We start from the raw sequence: 18003 nt of genomic DNA on the forward strand, positions 1-18003 counted from the left end.
GCACCTTGGTGGTGGCACAGCAAGTTGCAACAATGTTTTAACGTTTATTAAATCTCCCCGCCTCTGGCCACCCGATTAACATCTCGCCATTGTGGCGAAATGTTAACTACCTCGCCTGGTGTACAGCAGGTCGTGAGTTCAATCCCGACCCTGACGCCTGTATATTTGGAGTTTGCATGTTCTCCCTGTGGTCGCGTGGATTTTCTTTCAGTTCCTTCGGGTTTTCCCTCCACAATTAGTATCAAAATGCGTTGAGAGTATTTAGCTAGCGATACATTTCCACACGATAAGCCTCTACGTTGAGCTATATAGCTCAGTGGGCCTTACCAGGTAGAAGTTCATCTCTTTATAACAATACAGCTTCACTATTTTCTTATCCAGGAAAGCCTCACTTAGGCTTACGACAATTTCCAGAATGGCCCTGCGTTGGAACGTGAGAACAATGTGACGTAGTGCACGTTTGACATATAGGAGGAAATCCGAGTACCCAGAGAAAACCATCCGTATGAGGGGATTAACATTTCAAATCTGCCCAGACGTCGAGTCAATCTACTTGCTGTACTGCCACCTCCTGGCGACCTTTCAGTCCATCAGGTTTGGGTGTTTTGTAAATGTGTGCACGATTCACCAACCCTCAATTTCACTTGTGCACACTATACCATGCCTGGATAAAAAAAGAAACTGACAGTAATAGTTCACAAACCATAAATACCGTCCGAAACTAAATAACAATCGTAAACACTATGATGCATTTTCTGCATACCGCCGACTTTATTTCAAAGAATAAATAACTGTGGCGAAAGAAAGGGTCACGATGTGCGCATGACCGCATGGTTGTCCAGGGGCAGCATTGATAGGTCTCGGAGATACGAGCATTTGGGGTTTAGTTGGGGGGGGGGGGCATCAGTAAATATGGAACCCTGGTTCTTGAGAGGTTATGTGAAAGGCTAGGAGAAATAAATAAATCAGCTTTTGTGGCCGACTTGGGTCATTTCAAATAAGATTCCATTTATTCCCCACCAATAGCAGCTTGGTGACTTCTAATGAAAGGAAATTCTCTTCCTGCCGTTTGTTGATACAAGACTGTGCCTGATTGCACCCGGCATAACAACCGCAAAAAGGGGTCGGGGGACAAACGCGTCTTCGCGAACTGCCACAGCAAAAAAGAAAAGGGCCCATTTTTTTCTTCCCATTTAACTTCCCCCTTACTAACCCCCCTCACCTCCCCCGCATGTTATCTCAGCAACTGGGAAATAAACACAAATGTCCGACGAGTGGAGCAGTGAACGATTTCGTCAGTCGTCCTTCTCACCAGCGCTCGCGAATCGTGGAACCGAACCAAACATTCCTCCCGGCAAACGGCAAGTCAACGGTGCCGGTAACCACCCGGGGGCTGTCAGATGTACGCGATCGACACCGAGCAAAAGGCGACCGCCCTCCCCCACCGTCTCATTCTCACACGTCCGATGTGCGGACGTCTCGCGAAGCACGCTTATGACCTTAACCGTCCATGGCCATCCGCCCGCCCGCCCGCCCACCCCTCACCCCACCCCGTTGTGCAGACACACAGACACACACACATACAAGTGAAAGCAGATGCAATCACAAAGAGCCACGTGTAGCCGACAATAAGCTGTTGGGGCAAGCGCCGTTACAGCCGAGCACCTATGGGGGGGCCGCCGGCACGGCACACGAGGGGCCCGCTGTGTGGCCGGCACCACGCCCGGCCTCTATGGTTGTCCCCCGGCGCTGATTGTTTATGGCCCCGCGACCAGGCCACTCGCTGAAGGCCGAGTCGACCTAGGACCAGAGGGAAGGCCTAAAACAAAAAATCGGTTGTTCAGATATTCGCCACGGATGTCGTTAGCAGTGAGCAGGAATTGAACAACGGATTGGCAGTTTCGTGGCGCGGTGTTGCTGACCATGACACTATTGCCCCCCGTAGATGCAAGGAGAATGACACCCCCCTCGCTTGAACAGACTGTCGGGGCAAGCGCTGTTCGCGAATAGCTCCTATGAAGGCCGGCACGGCACGCGAGGGGGTGGGCGGGCAGCAACAGGCCCGGCCGCCTTTTACACGCCGCGCCGGGTACTCATTCGAGGCTGAGTCGACCTAGGGGATGCCCAGGACCGGTTCAGAAAATCGTCACCGGGTGTTGGCCCGTGAGCGGGAATCGAACTCGGGTCGCCGGGTTCGCGGCGCAGCGCTCTAACTGCTACGCGACTGCTCCCCACTCATGCAATCACGCTCACAACACTAGAGCACCCATCCACCCCCTTACCCCTATAGATTCTGCAATTTGCAGGTAACATTTACTTACTGCAGCCTCCTTTTGGCGGCAAATTGGTAAATGTTACCGCAATTCGCAATTGCCACGAAACTGGCAGCGCTGTTTCACACCCCCCCCCGCCGCTCACTCCCAGTGATGTCCCTCATTTATATCGAACATCTTGACAACCATACTCTTTGGTTCTTTCGGTAAAGTCACGTAGATAGAAAATTAATAGATCACGACGTTTCGATCGCAACACAAGCAACCGTCATCAGGTGAAACAAACAAGAGAACTGATGACGTCAGCAGTTCTCCTGCTGTTCTCTTGCTGACGTCAGCAGTTCTCCTGCTGTGTTGTGTTTCACCTGATGACGATTGTTTGTGTTGCGATCGAAACGTCGTGATCCATTAATTTTCTACCCACGTGACTCAACCGAAAGAACCAAAGAGTGCGGATTCCTGCAGTCATGAAAGCTTCAAATCAAGATCTTGACAACCACTTGCACTTAAATTTTTATTTAAAGCTTTCGTGACTGCAGGGATTCATCTTCTTGGTTCTTTCGGTAAAGTCACGTAGAAGGGAAATAATAAAAATAAATCATAATAAAATAATAAAAATAAAACATAATAAATAATTCTCACGCGAATGAGAATTATTTAATAATGTTTTATTATTTTATTATTTCCCTTCTACGTGAATTTACCGAAAGAACCAAGAAGATGACCACTTGCACTTAGAGACACACGCGACAAGTTGAAACGTTCTGCTCCTTGCTGTCGTCGTGCAAGCCACGCAACGCGGTCGGCCCGATTGCTTCCATTTGTTTTCGGATAACCTCGCAAACGGGCAGGGTACGGACACGGCACTCACGCCCCTCACCACCCTTCCCCCTCCATCGAATCCTCGCTTCCCAAACCGCCGTCGACGTGTCCACCACCGCACAGACGGCAGAAAGGAAACAGAGCGGGGAACGAGAGCCGGATGTCCTCGTGTAGGTGTCTGCGACCGAAAGGCACGAGTCGAGAGGCCTCGGTGACGGCTGGAGCCGCGTGTTGACTCACGCACAGGGGCAACGCGCTGCAGTCAAAGCATTTTCAACTCCCCAAATTGCCTCCATATGACCGCACCACTCGCAGCCCAAAGACTGTTTGTTTTCTCTGCGCTGTTCTCGAAACGTTTTTTTTTGGGTCACTTACATTTTGTTGTCGTTGTTGTTGTTGCGGAACCCGAGGCGGTATTGTAACAGTGGACTTGGCGGATGGGTGCGGTATGTGCCTTTTGCCTGATTGTACATACTTCGTGTGTGTGTGTGCGCACACATGGTATTCGCTTTATAATATTCGCATTGTATGCTTAATATCAGATGCTGCCACGGTGTAACGGTTAGCACATTCGACTTGCGATCTTGACGTCGCCGGTTCGATCTCTTGGCACAGCAAGTTGAAACAATGTTTAAAGTGTATTCAATCTCCCCGCCTCTGTCCACCCAATTAACATCTCGCCATGGTGGCCGAGATGTTAACTACCTCGCCTGGTATACAGGAAGTCGTGGGTTCGACCCTGACGCCTGTATATTTGGAGTTTACATGCTCTCCCTGTGGTCTTGTGGATTTTTCTCCGGGTCCTCCGGTTTCTCCCTCCACATTTAGAAACGTGCGTTCAAGAGTATTTGGCTGCTATAGATGTCCACATGATAAGCCACTTCGTTGAGCTATCATTCGTGGCCAGGTCACTTCTGTAAAAGAGCTATATCGCTCAGTGGGCCTTAGCTGCTAAAATTAAGAGTTTATTTTTAGTGTATGTATCGGTACACCACATTTAGTCAATTGGAAGGTCACGTGTGGTGCGGTAAAGTGTGGGTCCTCCCACCATTTCTAGCCAGTGGCAGAGTAAGGAAAATACTCCCCGTAAAGAGGCTGTTCGGTTCCATCAAGTGGAGGCCCTTCCGCCAGCGGTGGCAATAGCAAGTAACAGCAGCGTTGTCCCTTTACCCTCACCGTTTATGCTTAATGTTAGCGAAATAACTGACAGTGCTCACTATTACTTTAAACGAGGGTGGGCTCTCAGAAGCACGCGACCAACGGAAGACATCAATCCACATTGGAGGATGCTGTTACGTCGCATCTTCGGAGACTGTTGTCCACTTTGAAACAGCTTTGGGATCTAACAGAAGGAAGGAAGCGATGGCGTGTTGCGGTAGTACCAGCGGCATTAGCTGCGACGATCTCTTCATCATGAAAGTACATCTAAAAATACTCGTGTTTTTTGTAAATACAAAATAACTGTTGAGCCTTGGGTGAATAAGAGACCTTCTGTTTGAAAAGGGAACACAGTTTGTAATTTGGTAAAAACTGACCCTCCTGTCAACGTGGTATAATTGGGGCACCTTTAAAAAGCCAGTTATTATAATCATCTGGAGTGTTGCAAAATCCCTACAAAACGATTTTCTGTAGCCTCTTTTTATTATTGTTTCAACGTCTTGTAAAATTGTCCAGTTTTTTTTGTAGGTACAGTATTCCTTAGGAGCATGTTGTAAACCAAAGCATAACAAGCTATAACATGTTTTTCAAATCTAAATATGACCAGACCTCCCCTATTTAAACTCGCTGCACTCTAATGGCCCTATTGAGCTGGCGAGTCATCGGTTCAATGTTAGGGCCTCAATTAAAATGGGGAAATCATTTCTTCAACGGACATTCGTGATTATTAGAATCTTTTTTTTTAGACTGGAGGAATGCGACGAGCTATGAAGGTTTTTTTTGTACCCAGATGTCCAGTAGGGGCAGGTCAGAATGTTACAACATTACAAAAAGCGATAGGAGTGCCAAGTATAGGATAGGTGAGCAAGTCACTACAAAAATAAGGAAAATCAATTCCCGCCTATTTTTTTTTTATATTTGCGAGCGTTTGCAAGGCAGTAAAACAACAACAAAAGTCCCAGACCACAGCAAGACAACAACACACAGCCCATCAATAGAACTGCACGAAATGAGAGATTCCCAAATTCAGGAGCACCACGCAATTCAAGAATCATACTTTTTTTGACACACTTTGGGGAATGAAAAGTTTACGTAAACTAATAAATACAGCACAGTCAAAAATAAATCATGTTCTATCATTCTCCCCAGGCCATGTCGGGCATGAGGGTTCCTTGACCACGCTTCAACTTGCTGGTGTGTGGCGAGGGTAGCGAATGATTCAGATATCCGCTGGGCATCAATGTTCACCGTGGCTGAGAATCGAACTCGGGTTCATAGTGCAGTGGTGGTGTGAACCACTGTGCCAACGCTTCACCTCATTAGAGATGTAACCATTCCACAATCTGGTACAAAACACGAATGCCGGCAGAGTAAACTATATCGCAAATGAAAGTATGTTAAATCAATAATGAGGCTTTATCAAAGAGACATTTAATCTAAAAGCAGATTGTGATTGGCCATGAGCTGCTGATAACATTGAGTAAATTCTGCACTTTACCCAAGCAGATGTGTATCTGGAAATATTTGGAGCAAATTCATGCATATCATGAGAGCTGACAGAACTAAAATTCCCATAATAGCTCAAAATGCACGCTTTGGCAAGGACAGCAGACCCCACATGAGTGGGACAAACGCGTGCAAGCAGAAGAAGAAGAAAACGAAGCATGCCTTAGCCCTTCTGGCCAACGGGGCGCATCGCGTTAAATGCAACAGCTTGGATTTATAAAGTGTCCGAACGAGGCCACGTCTCGAGACGCTGTACAAATAGGTGGGTGAAAGAGTAAGGGAGACTAAAATATTGCCTTCAGATGGCCCAGCCGTGTCCACGCTTTGTGCTGTTCCGGAGAATACGGGACACTTAAAACATCCCGTTGCCAAGATCCATTCACCCCGGTCACTTTAACAGGCCGCCAGTGGAGGCCAACCTCCATCATTTCAGACGCCACGAACTGTAGAGACCTCGCCTGTTCCATGCATCCCTTGACATTTCAAACCTGTAATTCCCCCCGAAGAATGTGAGTTATTTCTATAGGAAGCGGTGAAAGATGGCTCCGTTGTTACCTTCCTGTCGTTGGAGTGCAATTTGGCCAAAGACCATTCAGAGCAGTGGTTCATAACCTCGACTAAAGCATTGCCCTCCCCCCCCTTTTGGTTCTCAATGGTTAAACATTGTATAATGTTAATAAATACATAGGTTTGATAAAACAAAGTAATTGTGCGTACGTGCCCATGCTTAATTTGTGTTTCGGTGATTTATCATCTAAGAAAATCTGGCCACCCCCAGGTTAAGAACCACTGATTTCGAGCAAAGTTAACTTAAACAGGACCTCGGACATACGCGACGATGAATACATCTTGGTTCTTTCGGTAAAGTCACGTAGAAGGGAAGTAATAAAATAATAAAAATAAAACATAATAAAATAAAACATAAAATATTTTATTATGTTTTAAAATATTTTATTATGTTTTATTTTTATTATTTTATGACTTCCTTTCTAGGTGACTTTACCGAAAGAACCAAGAAGATGAATCCCTGTAGTCACGAAAGCTTTAAATCAAAGATGAATACATCTTCACGGTAGCATTAGGACAAGAGCCCCCCATCTGTTCAGCAGTCATTGTTAAAATTAGACAAAGGTGGGAATTGTTCTGAATGTGGCGAGATGTTAACTACCTCGCCTGGTGTACAGCAGGTCGTGGGTTCCATCTGTATTTTTTGAGTTTGCATTGTCTCTCTCTCCCCGTGGTCGCGTGGATTTTTTTCCAGTTCCTACGGTTTTTCACACCACATTTCAAATCAATATGCGTTTAGAGTATTTGGCTGCTATACATTTCCACGTGATAAGCCACTTCGTTGAGCTATCATTTGTGGCCAGGTCACTTCTGAACAAGTACACCCGTAAAAACAAAGTTTTTCACTATAAATCCTTTATATGCGTGGCATCGGGGCGGCTAGAGTCCTCTCGTCCTCTGGCTTGAGATGGCTGCCACCTATGGGTCAGATAATTGTCTGGCAGCATTAAACAATTGGTAATTAAATATTTTAAAAAAATTCCCTAAACAGTGTAAAATTTTGGATTTTTTTTCACGAAAATGCATTGTCACGCACAACGAGTCTGTGTGCAAAATGTCAGCTCGATTGGATCACGGGAAGTGGGTTAAAAACGACCGAAAGATTTGCACGGTCCTAAGCAAGCAAGCAAGTGAACTTAATATAAACGATTTAAAAAGAGCTATATAGATTCGTGGGCCTTGCCTGGTAAAATAAAACATTGTTTTAATTTAGTTTAGTATGACTTGTTGGGACAGACTGATAACGCTAAATTAAATGATTTTGCTCGTTACATTATAAGGTAAAGAATAAACGAATGGCTTTGGCCTAAACCAACACTATGGGTAAAACGTATAAAATGGCTTTCTAAAACATTTCATCTGCAAATAATAAAAATGAGTAATCACTTTAATTTTGAAATCGAAAGCAATTTGCTACATGGGTGACATTTCATGGGCCATAACTGCAGCCATTTAGCAGTCATCACAAAGTGAAAATCTTTGGCCGGCATCTCAACACCGAGAGACGTGGCCATGTGCGATTTCGAATGTTTTCTCGATTTGCTAAAAAGAGGGGGGGGGGGTGGGGGGGAGGAAAGTAGCCTTTGCTTGGCAGCCACGGAGATTTAGTCAGCACATTTCTTCAGGAATAAGTTGGCGGCTGGGGCTCATGTTGCCGACTTGTGCTGCAATGTTGTCGATGCGAGTGCCGAGCCGAAGGGGAGTCTTGGACGAAGCCAACACACACACACACGGCGCAGCCAACATCCTCTCCAGCTTGGATTCCTTCCTGGAAGTTTTTACATTTTTCGATCCCGGCTGTCGCGGCGATGGTTTTGGGAAATACTGGGAGTCAGCCACTGGGAGGGAGGCGGGGGTGGGGAGATGGAGGCGAACGGGGCATGTTTGTTTTGGGCTGGGTGTGTCCAATCATATTCTTAGGTTTTTTCGGTAAAGTCACGTAGGTAAAAAATTAAAATTAATAAAAGTAAAATAAAAATATTTTACTTTTATTAATTTTAATTTTTTACCTACGTGACTTTACCGAAAAAACCTAAGAATATGAATCCTTGCAGTCACGAAAGCTTCAAATCTAGAATTAGTGTCCAATCATGTTGGATTAAAGAGCGAAATGCGCATGTTGCATTTTGTGTGCGCGCCTTGTATTTTTTATTTTGGAGTTTGTTTTCAGATTTAGTGGTGAACAATTAATTGGTTATTAGGACGATTTAAACCACATGCTGGAACGTTTCAACATTGCGATGGTGAGCACAAGGGGCACTATCGATGAAATGCGATTCTGAGCATTAAGCGTGCAAGCGCACAAGATCGCATCTGCTCTTGTCTATCAGCGTTGCGCTGGTCATCGTGGGGTGCTGTCGTGACTGCTGTGAGCTTCATCTCACGTGACTTTTGATAGTTACGAACAACAAAGCCCGGCAAAGTTGAGACCCAAATTAAATAAGAATGTGTTCAATGTAATGACGAAAGCTGTTATTTAATAGAAAGAAACACGTATGCATGCAGCCTCGGTTTTTGACGTAGAATTGTGAACTTTTGAAATAAGTGAAAATAAACGTTAGAATAAAATGATCAGATTGAGCATTTCTAAATTACGTAAGTATTCATTCGTTACATATACACCCTATCAAAACATTTTAGGGCACAATAGATTAAGTTACGTAGCAATTTTTTTAAAAGTTTGTTCCTACAAAATCGTTAAATAAATTGTTACTCACTATAAGAGTTACACGGTGTATAATGCAAAGCATTACGGTTGACATTGTGAACGGGTATACTATGCTTTAAATATTATTTATTTACATCCTTCAATAACATTTCTAAGTACGGTATATACATACATAATTTATATATAAAACATTTTAATTTCTCAAACACGGGGATTTAAGAAAAACATAAAAACTGTAATTTAAAATTAAATACAGCAAAATACATTCTGGAGGTCCGTGTCCAAAGTTCCCTTTAAAAAGAAAGAGATGTAATTAAATGATTACACTACAAGACAGTCTCGAATTGCAACTTCATTAAAGCATGTCCAGTGATCGCTAATGGAAATTTTAATTAAAATACCAGCTCTGAATTATGTTTCCTTAATTACATCCGGCACTAGGAAAATATTTCTACAGGTGAAAATGTGGTTTGTTAACTCGGTAAAAAGCACCGAACAGATGGACAGTTGTTAGCAGAAACCGAAGCTAGTTACACAACTACAAAGTCAATGAATGTGCAGCTGATATGAATCAGATACGTAATTTAAATAATTGTACCAAACTGCGAGCGTGTGGCAATGCTTTATTTAAATGGTAGTTGCAGGCAACAGGAAACCCCAGAAACACAATGTACGCTAGCCCATATTTTCTTCATTTTTTTTTTTAGATGTTACATTGTGGAATTGTTCACCCAAAATCTGTTCATCGTGAGCGGTTCATTCTCTAATGCATACTGACCCGAGAAAGCCTCAAGGTTAAGGCCCCGTCTGAGAAGAGAGCAAGCTAACACTCCGTCAATCACAAAATGGTCCTGCACACTATCCTTAACACGTATCCATTCATCTATTTTTTTTAATGAATTAAAAGCTTACGCTTAGGTTTTTTTCGGTAAAGTCACTTAGGTAATTTTTAAAAAAATAATCATAAAATAAAATAATAATGAATTAAATCACGACGTTTCGGAAGCAACACAAGCCTCCGTCATCAGGTGTAACTGCGACAGTAATTTTACTTGCAGTTACGAAAGATTCAAATCTAGAATATAAAGCTTTGGTGTAATACTGTGTTGGCCTGTGGTGCATAAAAAAGCCAACACAATCAATAATATTGTCCTATAAGGAAAAATACATATTATAACAGTTACAGTTTTAGGCAAATGTGGCCCTTCTTCATAGCAGATAGTAGATATTTCTATAATGAATTTCTTGTGTTCACAAAGGTCGCATTTGTTGGTGTTCTGTGACGAGGTCATACCTCTCTTTGCGGGCTGTTGTTACACGATATGAATAATAATTTACAGCACTTTGTCAATCCACCGTGGGGTTGGCTGACCCAACGTCGCTGTTGGGATTCGTGACGGGTGGGGGTAGTGCGCCGCTGGGGTCGCCAGGACCTGATTCACGTATCGCTCACCACTGATCAGAAACACAGGTTTGTAAAGCTCTTCACTGTGCAGTGCGCTAACCACTGTGCCACCGCTCCACCCCCTCCCCCCCGCTATATGAACTCTAATATTATAACAAAACGTAATCGGGGGGGGGGCGGGGTAGTTTTTTTTTGCAGAAAGGCATAAATACCACATGTATAGAAAAAATATAAAGAGAGGAAGAAAAGCGTTTTCAAATGTTCCGTGTTGTCATGTACAGTCTCATGAAAAATGCCTACACAGCAGTACGAAGGGCAGGAGGTACAGTGCTGGTAACATGCTTCGTAGGTAATGCACCACGCAGGGCACTGTGATTTACAACGGGAGCATAGTTTAAAAAAAAAGTCACCCGGTGTCACATTACCCCTAAATACTTCAGCCGTAATTTGGGAAAACGTGCAATGCACGTGACATGTAGCAGTTTCAGAAATACATTAGCGCTGTTTGTTTGAAATGTTGTCCAGAAAACTAGAACAGCTGCATTTTTCGTGATTAGGCCACTGATTAAACAAAACCATGTACATTTTACATTTATTTGGTAAGTATAGCATTACGCACAACCAAGCTCGAACATTGCGCCTGTCATTTACAAGCTGAACGCATACATTATGTACGTAACCCCTGCCACCCCCACCCCCAATACTCTTAAAACAATTACTGATATTTTTTTACTTAAAACTTTCGTGACTGCAGGAATTCATATTCTTTGGTTCTTTCGGTAAAGTCCCGTAGAAAGAAAATAATTAAAAAAAAATCATAAAAATCATAAAAAAACAAAAACTCACGACGTTTCGATCGTGATCAGGCACCTGATGATTTTCTTATTTTCTTTCTAGGTGACTTTACCGAAAGAACCAAAGAATATGACTACTGATATTGTACAAACATATGGCTGTAAATTAATTAGCTGCTGCCTTTCTTGGCCTTGCCCCCACCCAACCTTGAATATTTGCGGCCGGAGTTTTCATTCGCGAGACCACAATCAAAAGCAGGTGCCAAAAAAGAAACAAGCCGTGCCAAATTCCCCCCTTGTCTTCTTGCACAGCGTTCAACAGGAGTGGAATTTGCGTGGGACAAATGCATTATAATGGCTGGCCCACCTTCTTTGGGCAGAGTTAAATTGCCTGCCTCGTACAAGACCGGAACGAATTCGAACGCGCGGGTGCGTGCCAAGCACCCCGACCCACCGTTGTCGTCTAGGTTTCGGTGGGTGAAAACTAATTTCGTGTAATATTGACTGGAAGGAAGCCAGCATCTCGGGTATACCCGGAGCTGGCCGAGCACGACGAAGAAGACGCATCGGGCTCTACGGCAACAATGGGCGGTATATGAAACGGAAGTTGAATTAACGGTTAAAAGAAGAAACGCGCATTGTTGAGTGATGATCACCAGGTGGGCCCATTAATCAGCGTACAGCTGCCCCCGAGACAGCTACGCAGCATACCGTGATAATTGAATGGAGCGTAGCAACAACCACAACGTTTCTTTAATCCCATTAATATATTAAACGACGAAACAACATGTCACCTGTGTGTGTTTTTTATATATGTGCAGCGCGTTGCAACAGCTGGTTTCTCAGCTGCAGCCGTTTGGGTCTGTTGAGGGTTCCCGCGAGATTTTTGGTGCTGCCAAACGACAATTTAGGTCGAGGGGTGGAGGTGTTTCGTGGCCGGGGGACCGTCGCCCACAGAACAACGCTGACAAAAGGACAGGGTACACTTGAGGAGAGGGACGTCCCTCGCCAGTTAGGGCAACCAAAATCCAACGAGCGGCCACATCAAAGGAACGAAAGCGTCGTCGAGAATGGTTGAGGGGGGGGCGGGGGCGCTTTAAGCTTGTTTCTTGGCAAACGGGGAAGGCTTTCTTCCGTGGCGTGCCCACTTTTACATTCTGCTCGCTTGACAGTTTCATTCACGCCCGTTCGCGTGCCGCGTATTTGCCTTGAGAACGTTCAAGTGTCTCGAAGCTAAATGCGTGGTTTCAATCGCCACCCGTATTTTATGTCATGTCCTGCCTAAAACTAAAGTATTGGCATGCTTCCTACCCATATATCTGTGACGCTCACCGACCATGCGATGGACGATGTGTTCAGTTGCGCGCTTTCTGCACCATTGTGCACCTGGTAGGGATTCCAAAGTAATGCTTCTCGCCGTTCTCTTTTGACAGGCCCACCAGGAGACAGAGGCAAAGATGGAACACCTGGGAATCAGGGTAAGATTGCAATTTTTTTGGCATTTACAATTATTGACAAGAATGATTCAAGGCAGGGGTGTGGTAATGCTCTGAAAGGGCTGTAGTCCTAAGTAGTATGGGAGAACTCTTCCTATCCATGGCCCTATTCCCCCGTGACACCTATAATTAGTATCTATATTCTTAGGTTTTTTTCGGTAAAGTCACGTAGGTAAAAAATGAAAATTAATAAAAGTAAAATAAAAATAAAAGAAAAATCACGACGTTTCAGAGGCAACATAAGCTTCTGTCTTCAGGTGGAACCGTCACAGCACGATAGCTATATCAATTTGATACAGCTATAGCTGTATCAACTAGCTATCGTGCTGTGACGGTTCCACATGAAGACGGAAGCTTGTGTTGCCTCCGAAATGTCGTGATTTTTATTTTATTTTATTTTTATTAATTAGTATCTGCCCAAGCTGTAGAGTTTGCAGAACACTTCTATCGTCTGCGCAACGGCTTCCCACTAACCGCAAACATTTTCAAAGATGAGTCGCAAGGCTCTCATCCACGTCTTATTAGCTTAGCTATTGTCAACATTTTGATCTCACAGTACGTAAAAGGGGAACACGTTCTGGACCTGTGGCATAACTGTGCACATCGTCAAAGAAGGAGAACCAATTGTGGGATCATAATGAGTGGAACCATTTATTAAAAATATACTCAGAAACAAAACACCTCCCGTCAATTGAACGCTGACTCAATCAGTCTGCTGTTGAAGAGGGCAGACGAAACGGGCTTGAAGAATGACAGACCCATTTGGCCTCTTATTGCACTTACATAAATTGTTCACAGTGATCATTGGAAAAATAATGAAATATTTAGATTGCAACCAACCACGTGAGCAAGCTGAGTTTAGGAAAGGTTTCAGTACCAGCGATCACGTGCATGCTACCATTAAGATTATTAAAAAAGAAAACTATGAAAAGGCACTTGACTTAAGTGGAGCTCGATGCAGTCATCCGAACTCTCACAAACCGAGGACTAAATATTTATAAACGATGGGAACCGTTCACAACCAGTGGAACAGCTCCACTGAGATTGCGAGAACATAACAAAATACCCATCAGAAGGAAAGAGTCGAGCGTTGCAGTCTTCTGTTAACACATTTGGCAGCCAGCGGGCCACATATTTTAGAAAATTCAACTTGACGTGGATTATTGAATGAGCCGTTCCCACACTTATCCCTGTGACCACTGATATGCGCTTAATTCCCACTCGCCTGTCATCGAAAGTCAGCCTCTCAACACGAGCCACATTGGCTGGAGTTGAAGCATCAGCTTGGCTTAGCACTTTGGTTGTTCTAATTGTGTCACGGAGTGACGAGTTATTTTTCAACGAGCACATTCATTTATTGAAACGCCCTCGTATGTCTGGCGCACATATTATGAACATATCATGTTACGGTGGCTCAGCGATGGAGTGGCTCGCAATCTTAAGGTTTTGAGTTGGACTCGTGGTTGGGCGTTGATTCAGCCCATTATTCCTGCAGGGGTCCATAAAATTAGTACCACTTTGTAGGGAAGTCAACGGTAGTTGGTCTATGGCTAAAATCCTCACTGCCGTAGGCATGAGGGGATGTAAATAGTTGATCGAGCACTACCTCAATGTTCATTTGAGCAGGAAATCATTGAGTAGTTGAAAATGTAATTTAATTTATTAATCATCAGTTACTATAGTGCAAGCATTACAAAATCGAATATATTTTTTACATTCCATTTTCTGTGTGTTTGAGCAGCTCATTAACAAAGTCCTTACAGGTGAAAATATACAAATTGTTATTTTTTTAAATTTCAGGTTGCCCTCGAATGTAAACGTGGTTCCGCTTTATTACGTTCGACTGCATATGGACTAAAATGCGACTGTCATGGTGAAGATTTCTATGCAGATGTTAGAATTGTTTTATATCTACATATTTAATTATCACCAACACGTGATTAAAATGTTCATGGCTGCACATTACGCACAGCGCGCAATCCACCTTTCTAGCACAACGTTAAAAAGACAAATTAAATGTACACATGTTTTACAAATCACTCGCCGTGTGTGATGGAACACTTTCATATTCCAGGCCGCAGATTTTTTATTTACACCAACCATTAAAAGGTCTCCACCTGATCCAATTTATTAGGAAGGCAACTTTAAAACATGCTGCTTGTTGATCAGTCGTACCGTGGGAGAAACATTAAAATCATAACATTTTGCCGACCATCAAAACCTGGGCATTAAATGCGGTGTACGGTACCGAACAATCACACCTTTGTCGATATCAACGTCACATTTTTATTTTCCCGTCGCCGATGTTTTTATTTTATTTTTAAAGCCACGGGGTTAATTGTGCACCACTGCCAATTCAGCAGCAGCAGCAGCATCGCCAACTAATATAGTTTCATTTTAAAGCCCTGTGCATCATTAACGCGAGTGTTCCCCCTGTACATAATAGCTGCTCAAATAGCCACCTCCCCTTGTCATTCCTGATCGTACAGTTCGCCTCGAGGAGTGAACGGAGCCGCAAGCAGTTGTCTGAATCCGATCGAAACGCGAGTGCATCCCTTTCCCCGTGGAAACGGAGGGACGCGGCAGCGATTATGCAATTGAAGAAGCGCACGTCTAGTTACGTAGAAAGGAAATAATAAAATAATAAAAATAAAACATAATAAAATAAAAAATAACATAAAATTTTTAATTTAAGCGCACGTCTATTTCATACAATGAGATGCAAATTTACAATGACTGCTAACATCGTAGACATCATGTCCCGTAGTATGAAATCCACGCGCACTTTTTTTTAAAATCCTTTATATTAAGTTCACTTGCTTGCTTGCTTGCGCGCTTACGACCGTGCAAATCTTTCGGTCGTTTTTTAACCCACTTCCCGTGATCCAATCGAGCTGACATTTTGCACACAGACTCGTTGTGCGTGACAATTTATTTTCGTGAAATTTTTTTCCCAAAATTTTACACTTTTTAGGAAAAAATAAATTATATTTAATTACCAATTGCTTAATGGTGGCAGGCAATCATTTGACCCATAGGTGGCAGCCATCTCAAGCCAGAGGACGAGAGGACTCTAGACGCCACGCATATAAAGGACTTATAGTGAAAAACTTTGTTTTTACGGGTGAATTTTTTCCCTGGCTAATTGCAGTGTATTTTCAACTTCTCATGTTTCTTAACTGACGAAAATGATTAATCAGCCGTAATCTATCCACTGCTGGATGACGCTTCCCTCCACCGTGCCAATGCCCTGCGATGTCACGGCCAATCTCTCTCGCGGCGTCGTCATTGTATTTACTCGATTTAGAAATCAATCTTCACTGTTATCTGCACAACAGATTTAAACGTAAACAGTTTACAAATTGGATGGGTAACGTGAACCAGTAAAACAAAGAGTTCATACGGAATAGAATTTCCAGCGCTTGGGTGGTCAATTCTTAAGTCACTTGTAACCCTATCGTGGGCTCGATATGAGCTGGAACTTCGTCCAGCACAAACTCAGTGTGCTTGCAATCGAGGTCGCCAGTTCTTTGTCCCTCTCGCGCCAGCGGAAACAATGGGCGACGTTTCTTACGCCACCGTTCTCATCGGCAAGGCGTGCGTGGTGGGGTGACGTGTGGGTTATAATAATAATAATTTACATTCACCAATGTCTCAAGGCGCCTTGTAAGAATAAGGCCATGATAGGAGAAGCTAAATAGAATAAACGGATTTAAGACGATTTTAAGCTTTCGTGACTGCAGGAATCCATACTCGTTGGTTATTGCGGTAAAGACACGTGGTTAGAAATAAAATTAAATTAAACAAATCACGACGTTTCGATCGCAACACAAGCGGTCGTCATCAGGCGTGACTTTACCGAAATAACCAAAGAGTATGACTTTAGACGATATGTTTTAAGATGGGAGTAGTCACAGCTCCTCCAAGACGTCTGGACAGCATGAAAGAGGAGGCCAAAATCGCCCCCCTGTTTGAGAGCAGCTCCCTGTGAAAGCCTCCACCTCTTGGAGGAAGTTCTTCCTCTGGCAGCGGTGTGAGAGGGGACATTGCAGGACTGCACCTTTATCTGTAATATAATTTAAAATAAAAACGTATTTAAATAAAAAAAAAATTCACGATGGTTCAGGAAATAGGCAAGCTTTTCATGTAAAGTACACACAAACTGTAGAAATTACAATTCACTTGCATTGCATGGTAGTTTGAGTAATGAATATACCCCCCCCCCCTGTTCTTCATTCATTTAGTTTAGGAAACAATGAGCAGTGACATTCCCATGAACTGCTTCATTATCGCTTTAGATCAGTCCAAGTAGTTATTTCTCCAGACATACTTGTTATAAACACAATTTATTATTTACCTGAAAAAACAGCGCATATCACAGGTAGCACATTTTGGGAAATGGCCATGCACGGTTGTGGCAGCATCAACATTCACACAAAACAGCAATAGCATTAAAGTAAGATAAAGAGTAATTGTCATAAAGAAAGGAATCAATTTCAAAGCTTAGGTTCGGCTCCTTTGTTGTGCAAATTAACGAATGCATGTTGATGATCAGACTTGCATACAAACAACACAATATCATTCTAGATTTGAAGCTTTCGTGACTGCAAGGATTCATATTCTAAGGTTTTCGGTAAAGTCACGTAGCTAAAAAATAATAATTAAAATTAATAAAAGTAAAATAAAAAATAAAATAAAAATCACGACGTTTCGGAGGCAACACAAGCTTCCGTCTTCAGGTGGAACCGTCACAGCACGATAGCTGTATCAAGTATGAATAATGTTTTACTTTACATTTTGATGCTTGTGCTCTCGAAAGAAAAGTGCAAGTGTGGGCAATTCTAACCATGCAGTTACATGCCAGGATTATTGACGTGTAACTGAAAGCAGAGATACGGTATGTGTCTAGATTACGAAGACAGCACTGCACACTTCATGGTTCTATTTACAGTATTACACTTGCTGGATGTGTCATTGCCTTGACGTGGCGAACGATAAACTGTGAGGGGCTTCGAGTAAGTAGCTCGTTACGCGAGTGGCGAGACAGCGTGTGCCCACCACCTTGATCAAACCGCAGTGGCCAGCGTGTTCAATGATGGTCAAAACAACCCCTGTGACTGTCATGTTGCGTGCGAGCCGTCATCTGGAAGTGGATGGACTATCTGATGATGGCATCATGATGATGACGGCTAGGTCTGAATAAACGATCAACAGGAATTAATTCTAGATTTGAAGCTTTCGTGACTGCAAGGATTCATACTCGTAGTTCTTTCGGTAAAGTCACGTAGGTAAAAAATTTAATAAAAATTAATAA

The 18003-nt window shown here is 43.3% G+C and overlaps 1 protein-coding gene across 1 annotated transcript in view; it reads left to right on the forward strand.

Annotated features, from left to right (window-relative positions):
* Positions 1-18003, forward strand: part of LOC144719426 (uncharacterized) — a 113015-nt gene that overhangs the window by 62574 nt on the left and 32438 nt on the right. The window contains exon 7 of the mRNA XM_078595326.1: positions 12627-12671. Coding sequence (XP_078451452.1) covers positions 12627-12671 — 45 coding nt within the window. The remainder of the gene's footprint in view (positions 1-12626; positions 12672-18003) is intronic.

The sequence above is a fragment of the Lampetra planeri genome, chromosome 6 (genome assembly GCF_965212315.1).
Source record: "Lampetra planeri chromosome 6, kcLamPlan1.2.h2, whole genome shotgun sequence".
Lineage (NCBI taxonomy): Eukaryota > Metazoa > Chordata > Hyperoartia > Petromyzontiformes > Petromyzontidae > Lampetra > Lampetra planeri.